At 38.7% G+C, this 19,301-nt stretch overlaps 1 protein-coding gene across 1 annotated transcript; it reads right to left on the bottom strand.

Annotated features, from left to right (window-relative positions):
- Positions 1-2,964: 2,964 nt before the first annotated feature.
- TAS2R1 (taste 2 receptor member 1) lies at positions 2,965-4,309 on the bottom strand. The gene has a single exon (XM_017888554.1). It carries the CDS (start codon positions 3,991-3,993, stop codon positions 3,094-3,096), a length of 900 nt encoding a protein of 299 aa, XP_017744043.1. The 5' UTR covers positions 3,994-4,309; the 3' UTR covers positions 2,965-3,093.
- Positions 4,310-19,301: the final 14,992 nt, after the last annotated feature.

The raw sequence follows: 19,301 nt of genomic DNA, 5'->3' as shown, positions 1-19,301 counted from the left end.
AGAAGACAGATGGCAGACATTAGATGTCTTTCTAGCACCTTCTTGTCCAGAGCACTGTATCTTCAAGTAGTTGTTACACTTGAATGAGTGGCTGAGAATTTAAAGGCATTTATCATTGGTGAGACTTTTGAACTTATGTTTAACATTCAAAGTTTGACTACATATATATATATATATATATATATATATATATATATATATATATACACACACACACACACACGCATGTAATTTATTTTTTTAGAGTCTCACTCTGTCACCAGGCTGGAGTGCAGTGGCACAATCTCGACTCACTGCAACCTCCGCCTCCCAGATTCCAGTGATTCTCCTGCCTTAGCTGGGATTACAGGTGCACACCACCACACCTAGCTAATGTTTGTGGTTTTGGTAGAAACAAGATTTTGCCATGTTGGCCAGGCTGGTCTCGAACTACTGGCCTCAAGTCATCCACCTGCCTTGGCGTTCAAAGTGCTGCGATTACAGACGTAAGCCACCACGTCCGGCCAACATTTATATTCTTAACAGTCTATTTCTAGAGCCACCACACCCAGCCAACGCTTATACTCTTAACAGTCTATTTCTACAAGCATACAGATTTAGCCTTCTCTGTTGGTGTTATCATGTTCAGTCAGTGGAGACTGTGCAGAACCCCTGGGACTAGGGACTGAAAGAGCCAATGACAGAATACAGAGTGGGACAGAGTAAGACAGCCCTTCTCTCCTGATTTGGGTCTGCTCATTGAACCTCCATCTAAAGTGGAATGGAAAAAGACTGCTGGTTCCCATTTCACTAAGAGTTGGCCTCCTGGTGCAGAGTCTATTTGGAAGCCACAACCAGAAGCTACTTAACTGAGCAGCAAGTGCTGAATCTCCTCGGGCAGCCACAGGATGTAGAGGAAGTGTGGCACGACCACGTCCTGCAATCAGCAGTCAACTGGCCTCACCTACGGGCATGCGATTCCACAGCCAAGGCTCCCCAAGACCATAATGTCCAGCCCCATCTCTAAAACTACAAGAGTGGGTACAAAAAGATGTTGCACCATGATAGAGGTCAACCCACTGTTCAATGTGGACAAAAGCAATTTGGCAAAGCTGGTGAGTGCAGATAAGCGTGGCTCCAGAGAGACAAAGGCTCAGTCTGTTTTGCTTCTAAATTTGAGCAATTAGTGTCCTATGCAATACTCATCAACTCAATAGCTAGGCAACATTTCTGGAAGAAATATATTTCTAGGAAAGTAGACTATGAAAATGTTTTTAGAATAGTTTGTTTTATTATGAATTCTTTTTTAAGCATTTCTTGATAACAGTATATGAACCTAGTCACACCTTAATAGTTATCTAATTAGCTAACATTATTAAAGCAGGAGTTGCATGAAATAGAATCAGAATTTAATATCAGAAGAAAAAAAAAACACATGAGACTTGTATCATGACAAATTTCTCCCTGAATGTTTGAAATTGCTCCCACTCTTTCAGGTACACATATCACAGATTCAAGGAACAGGATATTGTCTGAACTTGAGACAAATAAAACTGACTTTTCTTTGTCCTTTCCCCCAATCAGAAGCAATAATTACATCCAGGATACAACTGATCTTCCCACAGTTGGCTTCCTGAGTGCGTGATTAGCTACAAACCTTCCTACCTAGTGGCATGTGGGAAAATGAAATAGCAGGAAGATGGAGGCTGACATTTTGCTCCTTGGGGAATGAAGTGTGAAACCCGTGGGAAGTTGCAAGTATACTCAGAGCTCAGTTCCCATGCCCAAGAAGATAAGTATGTCCCTGAATCTTCTGAAGCAAAATCCTTCATTTGTGTATTATAACCAGGCCTGTGTGGCTTGGGTTAGAAAAGCTGTATTTGGGTTCCTATTACTGGTGATGGACAAATCTAAACCTAAACCTACTTTGCATCATCACACCTGAACTGCAAGTTACGGCTAAGCTTAAGAACATTCTTTACTTCATTTACTTGTCTGGAAGCAAAATGGTTCTGAAGCTGTTTTGGAAATATACAAGTATATCTATCTCCATAATTATCTATCTGCCTGCCTATCTATCTGTCTATCTATCTATCTATCTATCTGTCTATCTGTCTATCTATCTATCTACCTATCTATCTATCTATCTATCTATCTCTTAGTATTCAAAATCTCAACCAAAGAGAGAATGTATATGTGACTTCGAGCAGATGGAAACACCCCCAGCCCCACCCACCTACTGATGTTGCTTCATCGGGAAGACACGCAATGCAGGAGGAGTTCCAAATTTCCGCCCTTGGTTGAAAGGGTCTCAAAGTCAGGCACATAAATACAAAGTAAAACATCTTTGCAAGTTATTGTCTGTTCAGAGTGTACAGCTAGGAGAAATGGAAAACAGGCATTCAGCCCTCGACTCTTCCTCCTCCTCCTCCATCTGTCTTCCCCTTTATCCGTTGATTGGCCATGTCACCATGGCATCTAGACTCTCTGCAGGATGAAGTAGTAGACTATGCTTATAAGGATGGAGAAGGCCTGCTTGTCCTTGCTTCGTTTGTGATCTGAGGAGAAAGAATGGCTCCATTGCCTGCAACTCCAACAAACAGAGCAGAAATAATATCCAGGTAGACTACAAATGAACAGTCAGCCCGTTAAGGTCAGGATAAATCGTCAAAGACTAGGCGTCAGACAGTCATGGACCAGACAGCATTCATGTGTCCTTCTGATATCACAAGTTCAAACATGTGCTTTTCTCTTTCACCAAACTTTTAATTATGAAATAATTGTAGATATGAATGCATTTGTAAGAAGGAATACAGAAAGACCCTGGATCATTTACTCAGTTTTCCCAATGGTAACAACTTGCAAGATGATCGTACAATATCACAACCAGGATATTGACATTGATGTAATCCATCAACATATGTTGTGCTTTCAAAATCAGTTTAACTGCTTGAAAAAGTAGCAAATCCATAAAAATACCTCAGGCTGGATAAACAGCCTGAAGGGGATGTGTTGTATATTTATGAACAGGCTGCTTTGTCTGGCTGAGGGAAGTGTGGCCAGCGTGGGTAAATCATTAAATCATGGGTTCTATGAACTGATCAAAGTTCTCTCTCACTGACAGCACTTACTGTGGCAGAGGAACTTTTTTGTATTTTGTTTCAATTTAGGATTTCCTAAAATTAAGATGAGAGAGTGTCCGGAAGGGTATGTACCAATCACAAGGATGCAGAACAGAAAGATGGACCTTTTGACATGAAACTTTAGAGAAGAGAGAAAAGCTTTTATCAAGCAGTGGGAGATGTAGAGGATCAGGAAGGACAGGATGGACAGCAACGCGCTGATGTGGGCACCCCTGCCAGGAACACTGCTGCCAGCCACTGTGTTTCTCATTTGCCGGGAGTGCCTCCCCAGAGAGAAAATCAAGAGCAGAACAGCAACAAGGAAGATAAGTAATGGCACTAAGAGCTCAGCAACAAAAGAGAAAACCTGTATACCCTGTTTAACTTCTGTTTGAATTGTGGCATTTTGGAAGAAAAAGTTTCTTAAGAAGTATGGGTCCATAAACCCTGTATATTTGCTATGGAAAATACAAATCATAGATACATATAGCAGAGACCCCAGGATCATCCACGGGACTAACTTGGATATCCTCATCTTCAACCAGATGAAGAGTGGGTGAGGGACGCTGGCAACCTTGGCACAGTAGAAAACGCCGAGCCATGTGGCAAGCCAAAGTTCCAATTCATTTACAAATATGAGAAATACACAATTCGCAGAACACGTGATAAATTCCATCAAGAAGATAACAACCACATTAATGTAGAAGATGAACAACTGCAGAAAAATTCTAGAAACCACCAGGCAAGAAAGAAGAAGATCCAGCGGAGCCATTTTTCTGTGCTTGATCAAGTCAATGCCATTCACCACCACAATGATGCCATTTGTGAAAGTCCCAAAAAGAAATTGTATCACTGCAAGAAGAAAATAGATAATCAGGTGTGACTCTAGCATTTTAGGAATAAAAAATTATTTACTTAAAAAATAAGGAAGTTATAGAGCTTTGGACCAGTTGGGTTATTCACGTTATTCTTCAATTAGATCAGGATTCCTCTGGAGAACAAGACAAACAATAAAGGCATGAGGCAGGAAGGTTGTGCATATTTGTTTATGTCACTGCTTTCTCAATTTAGTTCTGAGACAGTCAAATAAGGAGGAGGTACTCTAGCAACAATTTGCTTCTTATTGATGGCTTTTGCATTTTACAGGTTTACCTAGCTTTCAAAGTCATCACAGGCAAATAATGGAATCAGACACCTTCAGATGGCTGGGAGAACGGCTCCTCCACAGTAATTAGCCAAAGATACTCAATTCTTCATCTCTACTACAAATAATTGATTTTGTCTACAGGTGTGATTCTACTTAATGTTATCTGTGTACTCTTTAAAAATACATATTTTTGAAATTTTCACTTCCGTTATGATTATATAATACAACCAGCAACATAGGACTCCTGAGTAGTTCTCCAATATGCAACGGTTGAGCAATTCAAAACTATCTATAAAATAGTTATAGAATAAAACATACATAATAAAACAAAAGTATCACTAAGTATAAAAGCAAAGTAATTAAGCTTGCACATACGTGTGTACACCAGGTCAAAGGCCTAAGGGAAAGTAAGGCGCAATGAAATGAAGACAAGCACTCAGCACTGCTCACCCTGGTCAGCATCTGTAGGGTCATTCAGGGGTTAAAACCTTTTCTCTCTTATTTTTTCCAAAACTGTGAGAGTTTTATGACATGAGCTAGTTGTTCTAGTAGAAAAGTAAAGATAAAATAGTATGTGATTAAATTTGTTGCTTTCACTCTCTAACGCACTATGAAAAATTAACTTGGTATTTCTTAATATGTATACCATGCTGCCTGTAATGCTGAAGTGGGTTTTTTCAGTCTTCACACTATTAGCATTTTGAGCTAGATAATTCTTTGTTAGGGCAGGGGCTGTCCTGTGCAATCTAGGAAATGTAGAGTGTCTACGACATTCCTGTCCTCTACCCACTAGATGCCCTCCCCAGGCTGTGACAACCAAAATGTTTCTAGACATTGCCAGATGTTCAACAGTGGCAGAACCACTATGAAGGGCCAAAGGTAGATAAAGAATAGTTTGTATCTTCCAGTTATTCCAAGACTAAAGGCAGAGCGAACCACATATATAATGTGATATAAAACTAAGTTCTCTCTCTCTCTTTAGAGACAGAGTCTTGCTTTGTCACCTAAGTTAGAGTGCAACGGTATAATCGCAGCTCACTGCAGCTTCAAATTCCTAGGCTCAGGTAATCCTCCTGCCTCAGCCTTCTGAGTAGCTAGGACTATAGATATGAACCACCATGCCTGACTGCTTTTTAAAAAACTTTCATCGACATGGAGTCTTGCTACATTGCCCAGGCTAACCTTAACCTCCTGACCTCAAGCAATTCTCCTGCCTCGGCCTCTTGAGGTATTAGGATTATAGGCATGAGCCACCACTCCCAGCCAAGTTAGTTCTTTAGACAATTCATCACCAGAACACAAAGTGGAGACCAATTCAATAAACATTGAGGGAATTAAAGCGCCTCCAACTTAGCATTTAATCAAAAGGTACCTGGCAGACCCGATAATGAGACATATGTCTTAATGAACGTGTTACTTTGTCTAAATTTGTCGTAAAGAATACTTAAGATTAATCTTACTTTTGGAAAACTGGAAGGGAAGTCATATTTTAAAAATTAGTAGTGAGAGTAAATCTGTAGGTTCTTTTATGGCTCTCCTCTGAATAGGACCGTCTATGCCATCTTGGACTCACTTTGTTCTTCCTGACACAACTACAGTGAGATGAAGGAAAGAGACAGGATCATCTTCAAGGAAGCACCAAGGGAGGCATTCATGAGCAGATGCTATCAGAATAGGTCCAAATTCAAGCGTGCCAGGAGGATGAGCCTTGTTTTCCCTCGAGTAGAAAGAAGAAGAAACTTTGCAATTTCACATTCTGCAGCTTAGAAAAACAAAAATGTAAGGGTATGCAGCTATGAAATACAAGCATACTTCCATAACACTGTGCATTCAATTCTAGACCACCAAAATACAAGAATATTGCAATAAGGCCAGTCACACTAATTTGTTGGTTTTCCAGTATATATAAAAATTATGTTTATAGTAAACTATGGTCTATTAAGTGTGCAATAGCACTATGTCTTAAAAAAGGATATACATACTTTAATTTAAAATACTTTATTACCATAAAACGCTAATGATCATCTGAGCCTTCAATGAGTCATAATATTTTTGTTGGTGGAGGGTCTTGCCTCAATGTTGATGGCTGCTGACTGATCAGGCTGGTGGTTAATGAAGGTTGGGTGACTGTGGCAATTTCCTAAAATAAGACAACAATCAATTTTGTGCATTGATGAACTCTTCCTTTCACAAAAGACATCTTTGTAGCGTGTGATGTTGTCTGACAGCATTTTACCCATGGTAGAACTTTCAAAATTGGAGTCAGTCCTCTCAAACCATGCCACTACTTTATTAACTAAGTTTTGAAGTGTTCTAAATCCTCTGTTGTCATTTCAACAATGTTCACAACTTCTTTACCAGGAGTAGTTTCCATCTCAAGAAATTATTTGCTCATCTGTAAGAAGCACTTCCTCATCTCTTAAAAACTTCATCATGAGATGACAGCAATTCAATCTCATCTTCTGGCTCCACTTCTCATTCTAGTTCTCATTCTATTTCCACCACATCTCCAGCTATTTCCTTCACTGAGGTCTTGAACCCCTCCAAGTCATCCAGGAGGGCTGGAATCAAATTCTTTTACACTCCTGTTATTGTTGATTTTTTTTTTTTTTTTTTTTTTTTTTTTTACCTCCTTCCATGAGTCACAAATGATCTTAGTGGTATCTAAAATGGTGAATTCTTTCCAGAAAGTTTTCAATTTACTTTGCTCAGGTACATCAGAGAAATCACTATGGCAGCTGTAGCCTTATGGAAAGTATTTTATAAATAATAAGACTTGGATGTCAAAACTACTTCTTGATCCATGTGTTGCAGAATGGATGTTGTATTGGCAGGCATGAAAACAACATTTATTTCCTTGTACGTCTCCATCAAAGCTCTTAGTTAATTAGATGCATTGTCAACAAGCAGTACTATTTTTTAAAAGCTATTTTTTGCTGAGCAATAGGTCACATTCATTTTTTATGGCTTAGCATTCCATGGTGTGTGTGTGTATATAAATTTTCTTTATCCACTCATTCATCAATGGACACTTAGGCTGGTTCCATATTTCTGTATTTGCAAATTGTGCTGCTATAAACATGTATGTGCAAGTGTCTTTTTCATATAATGACTTCTTTTCCTCTGGGTAGATACCCAGGAGTGGGATTGCTGGATCAAATGATAGTCCTACTTTTAGTTCTTTAAGTAATCTCCATATTGTTTTTCACAGTGGTTGTACTAGTTTACATTCCCACCAGCAGTGTAAAAGTGTTCCCTTTACACCACATCCACACCAACATCTATTATTTTTTTATTTTTTAATTGTGGCCATTCTTGCAAGAGCAAGGTGGTATCTCATTGTGGTTTTAATTTGTGTTTCCCTGATAATTAGTGATGCTGAGCTTTTCTTTCATATGTTGTTGGATATTTGTATATCTTCTTTTGAGACTTGTCTAACATGTCCTTTGCCTGCGTTTTGATGGGATTGTTTTTTTCTTGCTGATTTGTCTGAGTTCCTTGTGATTCTGGATATTAGTTCTTTGTCAGATGCATGATTTGTGAATATTTTCTCCTGTTCTGTGGGTCATCTGTTTACTCTGCTGATTATTTCTTTTACTGTGCAGAAATTTTTTAGTTTAATTAGGTCCCATTTATTTATTTTTGGTTTTGCTGCATTTGCTTTTGGGTTCTTGGTCATGAACTCTTTGCCTGAGCCAATGTCAAGAAGAGTTTATCTGATGTTACCTTCTCGAACTTCTATGGTTTTAGGTGTTAGATTTAAGTCTTTGATATATCTTGAGGTTGTTTTTATAAGGTGAAAGAAGAGGATCCAGTTTCATTCTTCTACATGTGGCTTGCCAATTATCTCAGCAGTAATTGTTGAATATGGTGTCTTTTTCCCACTTTATGTTTTTGTTTGCTTTGTCAAAGATCAATTGGCTATAAGTATTTGACTTTATTTCTGGGTTGGCTATTTTGTTCCATTGGTCTATGTGCCTGTTTTTATAACAATACCGTGCTGTTTTAGTAACTATAACTTTTTAATATAGTCTGAAGTCAGGTTTTGTGATGCTTCCAGGTTTTTTTGTTGTTGTTGTTGTTGTTCTATGGTCTTGCTTTGGCTATGTGGTCTCTTTTTTATTTCTATATGACTTTTAGGTTTTTTCTAGTTCTGTGAAGAATGATGGTGGTATTTTGATGGGAATTGCATTGAATTTGTAGTTTGCTTTTGGCAGTATAGTCATTTTCATAATATTGATTCTACCCATCCAAGAGCATGGGATGTGTTTCCATTTGTGTCATAGACAATTTCTTTCAGCAGTTTTGTATTTTCCTTGCAGAGAACTTTCAACTCCTTGGTTAGGTATATTANTGCCTGTTTTTATAACAATACCGTGCTGTTTTAGTAACTATAACTTTTTAATATAGTCTGAAGTCAGGTTTTGTGATGCTTCCAGGTTTTTTTGTTGTTGTTGTTGTTGTTCTATGGTCTTGCTTTGGCTATGTGGTCTCTTTTTTATTTCTATATGACTTTTAGGTTTTTTCTAGTTCTGTGAAGAATGATGGTGGTATTTTGATGGGAATTGCATTGAATTTGTAGTTTGCTTTTGGCAGTATAGTCATTTTCATAATATTGATTCTACCCATCCAAGAGCATGGGATGTGTTTCCATTTGTGTCATAGACAATTTCTTTCAGCAGTTTTGTATTTTTCCTTGCAGAGAACTTTCAACTCCTTGGTTAGGTATATTACCAAGTATTTTTTTTTTTTTTTTTTTTTTTTTTTTTTTTTTTTTTTTGTCTTTTTTAAAAGGTGTTTTTTTTTTTTTTTTTTTTTTTTTTTTTTTTTTTTTTTTTGTAGCTGTTGTAAAAGGGATTGAGTTCTTGATTTGTTTCTCAGCTTGCCCATTGTTGGTATATAGCAGTCCTACTGATTTGTGTACAATGACTTTGTATCCTGAAACTTTACTGAATTCATTTATCTGATCTAGGAGCTTTTTTGATGTGTCTTTGGGGTTTTTTAGGTATACAATCATATTACTGGTGAACAACAACAGTTTGACTTCCTCTTTACTGATTTGGATGCCTTTATTTCTTTCTCTTGTTTGATTGTTCTGGCTAGGACTTCCAGTACTATGTTGAATAAAAGTGGTAAAAGTAGACATCCTTGTCTTGTTCCAATTCTCAGGGAGAATATTTTCAACTTTTTCCCATTCAGTATAATGTTGGCTGTGGGTTTGTCATAGACGGATTTTATGATCTTGAGGTATGTCCCTTCTATGCCAATGTTGCTAAGGGTTTTAACCATAAAGGGATGCTGGATTTTGTCAAATGTTTTTCCTGCATCTATTGAGATGATCATATGATTTTTGTTTTTAATTCTCTTTATGTGATGTATCACATGTATTGACTTGTATATGTTAAAATATTCCTGCATCCCTAGTATAAAATCCACTTGATCATGGTGGATTATCTTTTTGATATGCTGTTGAATTTGGTTAGCTAGTATTCTGTTGGGGACTTTTGCATCTATGTTCATTGGGGATATTGGTCTGTAGTTTGCTTTTTTTATTATGTCCTTTCCTGGTTTTGATATTAGGGTGATACTGGCTTCACAGAATGACATAAAAGAATTCCCTCTTTCTCTATCTTTTGGAATAGTTTTAGTAAGTTTGGTACCAATTCTTCTTTGAATGTCTGATAGAATTCAGCTCTGAACCCCTTTGGTCCTGGACATTTTTGTTGGTGATTTTTTTTTTTTTTTAACTGCTGTTTCAGTCTTGTTACTTGTTATTGGTCTGTTCAGAGTTTCTATTTCTTTCTGACTTAATCTGGGAGGATTGTGTATTTTATCCACCTCCTCTAGATTTTCTAGTTTTTGTGTGTAAAGGTGTTCATAGTTGCCTTGAATAATTTTTTATGTTTCTATGGTGTCGGCTGTAATATTTTCTGTTTCATTTCTAATTGAGACTATTTGGATCTTCTCTCATCTTTTCTTGGTTAATCTCAGTAATGGTCTATCAATTTTGTTTATCTTTTCAAAGAAGCAGCTGTTTCATTTATCTTTTGTGTTGTTTTTATTTCAATTTCATTTAGTTCTGTTCTAGTCTTTGTTATTTCTTTTTTTTTTTTCTGCCAGGTATGGGTTTTGTTTGTTCTTGTTTCTCTAGTTCCTTGAGGTGTGACCTTGGATTATTTATTCGTGCTCTTTCAGACTTTCTGATGTAGGCATTTAATGCTAAGAACTTTCCTCCTAACACTGCTTTTGCTGCATCCCAGAGGTTTTAATAAGTTGTCTCACTATTATTGCTCAGCTCAATGAATTTTTTAAATTTCCATCTCAATTTCATTGTTGACCCAAAGATTATTCAAGAGCAGATTATTTATTTCCATGTATTTGTACAGTTTTGAGAGTTCCTTATGGAGTTAATTTCCAGTTTTATTTCACTGCAGTCTGAGAGTGTACTTGATATAATTTTGATTTTCTTAAATTTATTGAGACCTGTTTTGTGACCCATCATATGGTCTATATTGGAGAATGTTCCATATACTGAAGAAAATAATGCATATTCTGCAGTTGTTTGGTAGAATGTTCTGTAAAAATCTATTAAGTCCATTTGTTCTAGCGTATAGTTTAAGTCCATTTTTTCTTTGTTGACTTTCTGTCTTGATGAGCTGTCTAGTGCTATTAGTGGAGTATTGGAGTCCCTCATCTATCTCATTTCTTAGGTCTAGTAATAATTGTTTTACAACTTTGGGAGTTCCAGTGTTAGGTGCATATATATTTAGGATTATGATATTTTCCTGTTGGATTATCCATTTTATCATTATATAATGTCCCTCTTTGTCTCTTTTTCACTGTTGTTGCTTTAGAGTCTATTTTGTCTGATATAAGAATAGCTACTCCTGCTTGCTTTTGGTGTCCATTTGTATGGGATATCTTTTTCCACCCCTTTACCTTAAGTAAGTTCTTATGTTTGGGTGAGTCTCTTAAAGACAGCAGATACTTAATTGGTGGATTTTTAATCCATTCTGCCATTCTGTGTCTTTTAAGTGAAGCATTTAGGCCATTTACATTCAATGATAGTATTGAGATGTGAGGTACTTTCTATTCATTGTGCTAGTTGTTGCCTTAATACCTTGGTTTCTTTTCCCATTGTGTTATTATTTTATAGCTCTTGTGACATTTATGCTTTAAGGAGGTTCCATTTTGGTGTATTTCAAGGTTTTGTTTCGAGATTTAGAACTCCTTTAAGCACTTTTTGTAGTGCTGGCTTAGTAGTGGCAAATTCTCTTAGCATTTGTTTGTCTGAAAAAGACTTTGTGTCCTTCATTTATGAAGCTTAGTTTTGCTAGGTACAAAATTCTTGGCTGGCAATTATTTTGTTTCAGGAGGATAAAAATGGAACCCCAATGCTTTCTGGCCTGTAAGGTTTTTGCTGAGAAGTCTGCTGTTAATCCGATAGGTTTTCCTTTAAGGGTTATCTGATGCTTTTGTTTCATACCTCTTAAGATTCTTTCCTTTGTCATGACTTTAGATAACCTGATGACTACGTGACTAGGTGATGATGTTTTGTGATGAATTTCCCAGGTTTTCTTTGAGTTTCTTGTATTTGGATGTCTAGATATCTAGGAATGCCAGGGAAACTTTGCTCAATTATTTCCTCAAATACTTTTCCAAACTTTTAGACTTCTCTTCTTCCTCAGAAACATCAATTATTCATAGGTTTGGCCATTTAACATAATCCCAAATTTCTTGGAGGCTTTGTTCATTTTTTAAAATTCTTTTTTATTTGCCTTTTTCTGATTGAATTCAAAAGCCCTGTCTTCAAGCTCTGAATTTCTTTCTTCTACTTGTTCAGTTGTATTGTTGAAACTTTCGAGTGCATTTTGTATTTCTCTAAGTGTGTCTTTTGTTTCCAGAACTTGTTATTGTTTTAATGATATCTATTTCTCTAGATAATTTTCCATCCATAGCCTACATTTTTAAAATTTCTTTTAAGTTGGTCTTCACCTTTCTCTGGTATCTTCTTATGCAGTTGAATAATTAAACTTCTGAATCCTTTATCTGGCTCTTCAGAGATTTCTTCTTGGTTTGGATCCATTGCTGGGGAGCCAGTGTGTGTGATGTTTGGGGGTATTATAGAAACCTGTTTGTCATATTACCAGAATTACTTTTCTGGTTCCTTATCATTTGAGTAGACTATTTCAGTGGAGAGGTCTAAAACTCAAGGACTGCTGTTAAGATTCTCTTGTCCCATGGGGTGATCCCTCAATGTGGTACTCTCTTTCTTCCCCTAGGGATGAGGCTTCCTGAGAGCTGGACTGACTGCAGTGATTGTTGCTGTTCTTTTGGGCTTAGCCACCCAGCAGGCTACCAAGCTCTGGACTGGTATCAGGGGACGTCTGCAGAGTCCTGTGATGTGATCTGTCTTCAGGTCTCCCAGGACATGGATACCAGTACCTGCTCTGGTGGAGGGGGCAGGAAAGTGAGGTAGACTCTGTGAGAGTCCTTGATTGTAGATAGGTTTAGTTTGCTGGCTTTCTTGAATGCTGGTTATACTAGCAGCGAAGTTGTCATGTAGACAGACTCAGGGTCTCTGCTTAGCCCAGGACATTGCAGGCAGTGGAATTAGGTGTTGTATTCTCCTTCCTGCGGTCAGTGTTATTCTGTCCTGAGTTGCTTTAATGACCTGAGTTGGTTGCCCTCCAGCCAGGAAATGGCACTTTCAAGAGAGCACCAGTTGCAGTAGTAGTAGGGAGCTTTAAGCTTGCCCTAAGATGGCCAGGGTAATTATTTTGGTTTCTCAGGTGATAGGTGGGGCCATAAAGTTCCCAAGAATTTCTATGTCTTGAGTTTGGCTACCATGGAAGGTAGAGAAATACCATCAAGTGGAGGCAGGGTTAGTGGGTGTGGGCTCAGACTCTCGTTGAGTGGGGCTTGCCACAGCCACTGTGGGGGATGTGGGCAGGGGAGGGAGTTCTCAGGCCAATGGGGATATGTTCCAGAGAGAATCTTGGCTACCTCTGCTGTATCATATAGTTCACCAGGGAAGTGGGGGATAGCCAGTAGCAAGAGGCCTGACCCAGCTCCCACACAGTTGGTGAGGCCAGTCTCACTCCAGCAGTGCCCCCACTCAGACCTTGCCCAAGACCATGAGGTACCCCACTGGGAAAGCAAGCATGGCTTTCAGACCTAACCCCTCTCCAACTGCCCACTCCATTGGCAGCAGCTCCTGTGCTTGCCTGCTTATACCTACAGCAGCTCCCACTCACCCCCCAGACTCTGCTCAAGAAAATTTGTACCCAGTCAAAACCATTACCAATTTCTGATGGGAACTTCCTTCACCCTGCAACCCCTCCCCAATTGCATTGGCTGCCTTCCCCAAGGGACCCTGCGAGATATAGTCAATGATGCCTTCCCTGGGCTCTAGCTGGAGACTGGGAGTGCATGCAAGGCACTATCTGCTGCTACTTCTACTTTTATATTTGGCCCAACTCGCTAAATCCATTTTATCCCTAGGTAGGTTAAACCCTTCTTCTGTGATCTGGATTTTCAGATTCCCCAGTGAGTATGCGTGTTCAAAGGTAGGTTTTCCCCTATCATGCTTTGCGAACTCACAGTTTTTTGCCTGTTTTGTGGAATTTGCAGCAGCAAGTCACTTCTTTCAAAGGATCTGTGAATTATTTTGGTTTTCCTGGCATGTTCCTGCAGTGGTTCTTGGAGCAAAAGATCATGATGTTAGTCTCCATACACTGTTCTGCCATCCATGTGGAAGATGCACATTAGGCCTTTCTTTTATCTGCCATCTTCCCCCAATCTCTGATCGTAGCTAAATCTTCTGAATTGCTGCAACTTCTAAATAAGCAGTTGCTGCTTTACCTTGTACCTTTATGTTATAGAGAAGGCTTCTTTCCTTAAACCTCATGATCTATCCTCTGCTAACTTCAAACTTTTCTTCTGCAGCTTTTTCACCTCTCTCAGCCTTCATACAATTGACAAGAGTTAGAGACTTGCTCTAGATTAGGCTTTGGCTTAAGGAAATGTTGTGGCTGGTTTGATTTTGTATCAGAGTCCTAATACTTTCTTCATGTCAGCAATAAGGCTATTTTATTTTCTTATCACTCGAATGTTCACTGGGGTAGCACTTCTAATTTTCTTCAAACAGCTTTCCTTTGCATTCACAACTTAAGCATGTGGCCTATCATGGCTTTCAACATGCCTTTCTCACTAAGATTAACCATTTCCAGCTTTTAATTTAAAATAAGAGACGGGCAACTCTTCCTTTCACTTGAACGCTCAAAGGCCATTTTAGGGTTATTAATTGGCCTCATTTTAATGTTGTTGCAAGTCAGGGAATAGGGAGGCTCAAGGAGAAGGAGCGCAATGGGACAGCCAGGTAGAGGGTCGGTCAGAATACACACAACATTTATCAATCAAGTTTGCCATCTTGTTTGGACACAGTTGGTGGTGTCCCCCAAACAATTACAATAGGAACATCAAAGATCATTGATCACAGATCACCATAATGATACAAAAATAATACAAAAGTTTCAGATAGTGAACAAATTACCAAAATATGACAGAGACATGAAGAGAGCGCATGCTGTTGGAAAAATGACCCCGATACACTTGCTTGACACAGAATTGCCACAAACCTTCAATTCCTTAAAAAAAAAAAAAAAAAATCTGTAAAGCACAATAAAGTGAAGTGCAATAAAATAAAATGAGGTACACTTGTAGGAAAGCCAAGAACTCTCAGAAGAGCAGTTACTGCTAGTTCCTTGGTTTCTCAATCAAGCGTCTATCATTGCACCTGTCCTTTCTATTAACCCACCTGTGCCCTGCAAGACTCTGCTCTGTGAAGCAGATTTGTGCTTTCTTCTCATCCTCAGCACTCTTCATTCATTAATTCATTTAGTGTTTAACATGTGGTGGGTTTGTTAAGTATAACCAGACTCAATTATACAAGGGAGGAAAAGAAAAATAAGTATTACCAGAAGAAAAAAGTAAATATTACCAAGCCACTTTGAAAGACAGTCATTGTTTTCTAGTTCTCTTTTCCTAGAGGACCCAGGCCATAATACCAGCATGGAGTTCATCCCTGTTTGCTGTCATATTGCCATGACATTTATGTACTGATCCCGTGGTGTGCACCTTCAGCAAGGTCCTGGCATTTCAGTATAGCAAGAAAAGTAACAAGAACACTAATGTGGGGAAGCGAAAAAAAAAGTTCACATCGTGAGTCTAGGATAGCAATACAGTTTTTCAGCACTGACAGAAAACTAGCAGAAATAATGCATATTGCACCAAAGACTTAAAAGAAATAACGAGTCCAATTCTATTTATTAGCATGTTATTTGGCTTTTGGAATCTAGTATCCTGAGGGGCCATTTGGTTCTCAGATATTCTATTATCACTTTTGTTAGAACTAACTTGGAGAGCAGAGACAGTTCTTCATAGAGAGCTTTATTTTGTGTAGAACAGGTCTTCTGACATGGGAATCCACGGAGTGAAAAATAAAAATTCGTAAGGCTTGTGCTACATTTTTTTCATTACATAATTCCTGTCACTGTCACTTCCATGAGCATACACAGAGGCTGCCAAAGATTCACCGTTCCTCACTCTCTTGAGACTCACTCTTCTTACCCTGAAGGATGGAAGAATGAGATGTCTGTCTGCAGGTGCGCAGCATTCATGTGACTGCTAAACTAATGTCCCCTTTTGCTTCCTGAATGAGCCTCCTTTCAGTGCTGGGGTGGAGACCTCTAAGGACATGTTCTCCAGCCTTCCTCTGAGGATTCTACTGCATCAATCAAGCCACAGATATTGGTCATGCTCTTGCACTAAGCAAGAGTGAACTAAATATTTTAACAATCAACACAACAAATACAATTTTTAAAACAACGGTCCTGAGTATAAAATCCTTTTAGGTCTTTAAACAGTTTGCTTAGTAAGAAGGGCACATCAGAGAATTTCTGGCTCTCAGATGGAAAACGTACATGTCTGGCCTCACCTGTCAGTCAGTGGCTCGGAACGTTGACAGTTTTACATGGACAAATGGCTTGGAACAGATGGGACAAGACCTGATGTGGAGAAATTCACATGATTATTACCCCGTATTACCCTGATTAAATCCATTCACTTGCACTCATCTTAATGAGCAATCATTAAAGGAGACAGCACTAAATATTCTTGAGGTAACTGACAGGCGGAAAGAGTTGCTTATTTATATTCAAATCATTTAGCTCCTCAAAAGAAAGTGCGATTTTTTTTCACATGCAGTTAGATTGACGTTGGAAAGCTTTACATCAGGTAGAAGGCTGTAATGTTCATCTTTCTGCTTTCCAGCAGCACTTGGACATTTGCTTTGGTATTAGAGGCATCCTGAAAGTGAGCGGTGGTTTTAATACCTTTCCCAAGTGGGCCCTCACACTTCATTATCAAGGGAACAATTCCTGCTTTAAGAAACATGTGCATGTATTAACATTGTTGTATATTTAATAAGACCATTCAATAAGAAAGAAATAGACCCTGAGCAAACCAACCCAGACATCCTTTCTGAATCTTCCCTGTAGCAGAGCTCGTCCCTTGTAAAGCCTATTTGGAATTTATTTCATTTAAAATTCACAACATCTTGGTTAAAAAGCACCAGATTCTTTCAGGCTAATCATTCTTCAAATCCATTCATTTGCTTCTCTCCACTTGAATTCGTAGTTGATCTCTTAGACGAAAATTTTTGTCTTTAATATTCAGATCACCTTCATATACTTGTCCCTTCCCTTGCTCAATTTATTCTAGTAATATATTTCTGTGCTTTTTCTTACTCCACTCAATATTCTGAGATGTATTTGCATTGCAGCAAATAGAATAATGGAGCAATGCAATACATTGAATTTAAGTCTTCCACATAAAGAACTCAAAGTGCTTTACAAACAAGAATCCCTTGTTAGTTACAATGAGGAAACAGAAGCCACAGATGCCGCAGTTGAATCATGGGAATAGTCTCTAGTCCTCACGATTTTGTCTTCAGCTCTAAACTGAGTTCCTCTGTGGAATTTCAAATCCTTCCTTGCTTCTTCCCTCCCTCCCTCTCTCTCTCTTCCCTTTCTTTCCTTTTTCCTTCTTCACTCCCTTCCTCTTTATCCTTCCTCTCTTCCTCCTTCCGTCCCATACCCCAGCACACACTTATTGTTTGTCTTATGAACTAAGCACTGTTCTAAACACACAGCATTTACAGCCATGCACTGCTTAATCACAGGGATAGGGGATACACTCTGAGAAAGTAATCCATAGACAATTCCATTATTGTGCAAACATCATAGAGTACACTTACACAAACCTAGATGGTATAGCCTGCTACACACCTAGGCTGTATGGTATAGTCTATTATTGCTCCTGGGCTACAAATTTGTACAACAAGTTACTGTCCTGAATGCTGTAGGCAGTTGTAATACAATGGTAATTATTTATTATTTGTGTAGCTAAACATAGAAGAAGTACAGTAAAAATAGGGTATAAAAGATGAAAAGTGTTATATGTGTGTGGGGCAATTGCCATGAATGGAGCTTGCAGGACTGGAAGTTGCTTGGGGTAAGTCAGTGAGTGAGAGGTGAGTGAATGTGAAGGCCTAGGACATTACCCTACTATAGACTTTATAAACATGATACACTTAGGCTACCCGAAATTCATAAAAAATAAAGTAATTGTGTTAGGACATTACAATGGCTTTGCTGTCACTAGGTGTTCAGAATTTTTCAAGTCCGTTATAATCTTCTGGAACCACCATTGTGCACGCAGTCCTCTGTTGGCCTAAATGTTGTTGTGTGGTGCATGACTGTAGTCATGAACAAGACAAAGCTTCTGTCATCTTGGGAATCACGCTGTAGTGGGGAAGAGGAGAGTTGAACAAGGGAAGAAATAAATAATTCCAGGTAAAGTAGACAGAGGTGCTATATTAGAAAGTGTGGTCAGGAAAGCCTGACCTCCCCAGAGAGGAGGTGATAAAAGACCTGGATGGAAGATCTGGGAATGAACACTTCAGGCACAGAGAGGAGGAAACAGTATCCTCACTCCCCATCCCATCAATAAAAGAGATTGCAGCATTACAGGAATAAACAAAGCCCAGCAACCCTGCAATATGTGGAGCAGAGCACAGAGGAAGTTAGAGGGGAAGGCACGGAGACTGCATCTCACCCTCAATTGAATGGGAACCCACTGAAGTGTTTGGGCGAGGGGGAAGCTTTGTTATAATTACATTTGTATCCTACAACATTTACTCTGACTGCTGTTATTTAAAGAAAGGCATTTACTCTAGAGAACATACGTGGAGGTTGGGAGAAGGCAAGTGTGGAAGCAGAAAGAACAATTTGAAGGCTGTTGCAGTAGACCAGGCAAGGCATGTCGTTAGCTTAAATTAGGTTGGTGGTCAAGATGGGAAGAAGTGGCTGGATTTGGAATGGATTTTGATGGCAACACCAACAGAAAATTCAGTTGGCTCTGAACGGGGAGCGAGGGAAAGAGAGGAATGAAGAATTACTCTTGGATCATTGGCATTAACCCCTGGTGAGCAATGGAGCCATTTTTCAAGAAGGGGAAGGTTGAAGGAAGGTTAAAATCAAGAGCTCTGTGTGGACATGCTCCTGAGATGGCTACTGCAGGTAGAGATGTTATTATGTAGTAGATGGTAAGTTTGGAGTTTGTGGGAACTATCAAGTTTGGAAATATGCATTTAGAATTTGCTAGCATATAGAGGACATTGAAAGACATGAGGTTGGATAAGATTATGTAGGGATGAGATTGTCAGGTGGAGTATCTGAGCACTGTAAATAAGAAATCACATTTTGTGCATTCGTATCTCTTCGATTGTCCTGTCTGATGCCATCTCTTTGTGGAAGGAAGCCCTGATGAGAGCAGAGTAGGTGAGTCAGAGCTTGCATTCCTGAAAGCAATTGCGGAACTAGTACTAGTCATGGTTTCCTAATCTCTTTATGTATGGCTGATTTTGTTTGCTGTTTCATTTAGAATTCTTCCTCCTTCTCTTACAAGGAAGATTGGTCTGTAGATTTTTA

This window comes from Rhinopithecus bieti, unplaced genomic scaffold, assembly GCF_001698545.2.
Source record: "Rhinopithecus bieti isolate Rb0 unplaced genomic scaffold, ASM169854v2 scaffold_17184, whole genome shotgun sequence".
Taxonomy (NCBI): domain Eukaryota; kingdom Metazoa; phylum Chordata; class Mammalia; order Primates; family Cercopithecidae; genus Rhinopithecus; species Rhinopithecus bieti.
This window is presented reverse-complemented; position numbering and strand designations above follow the sequence as displayed.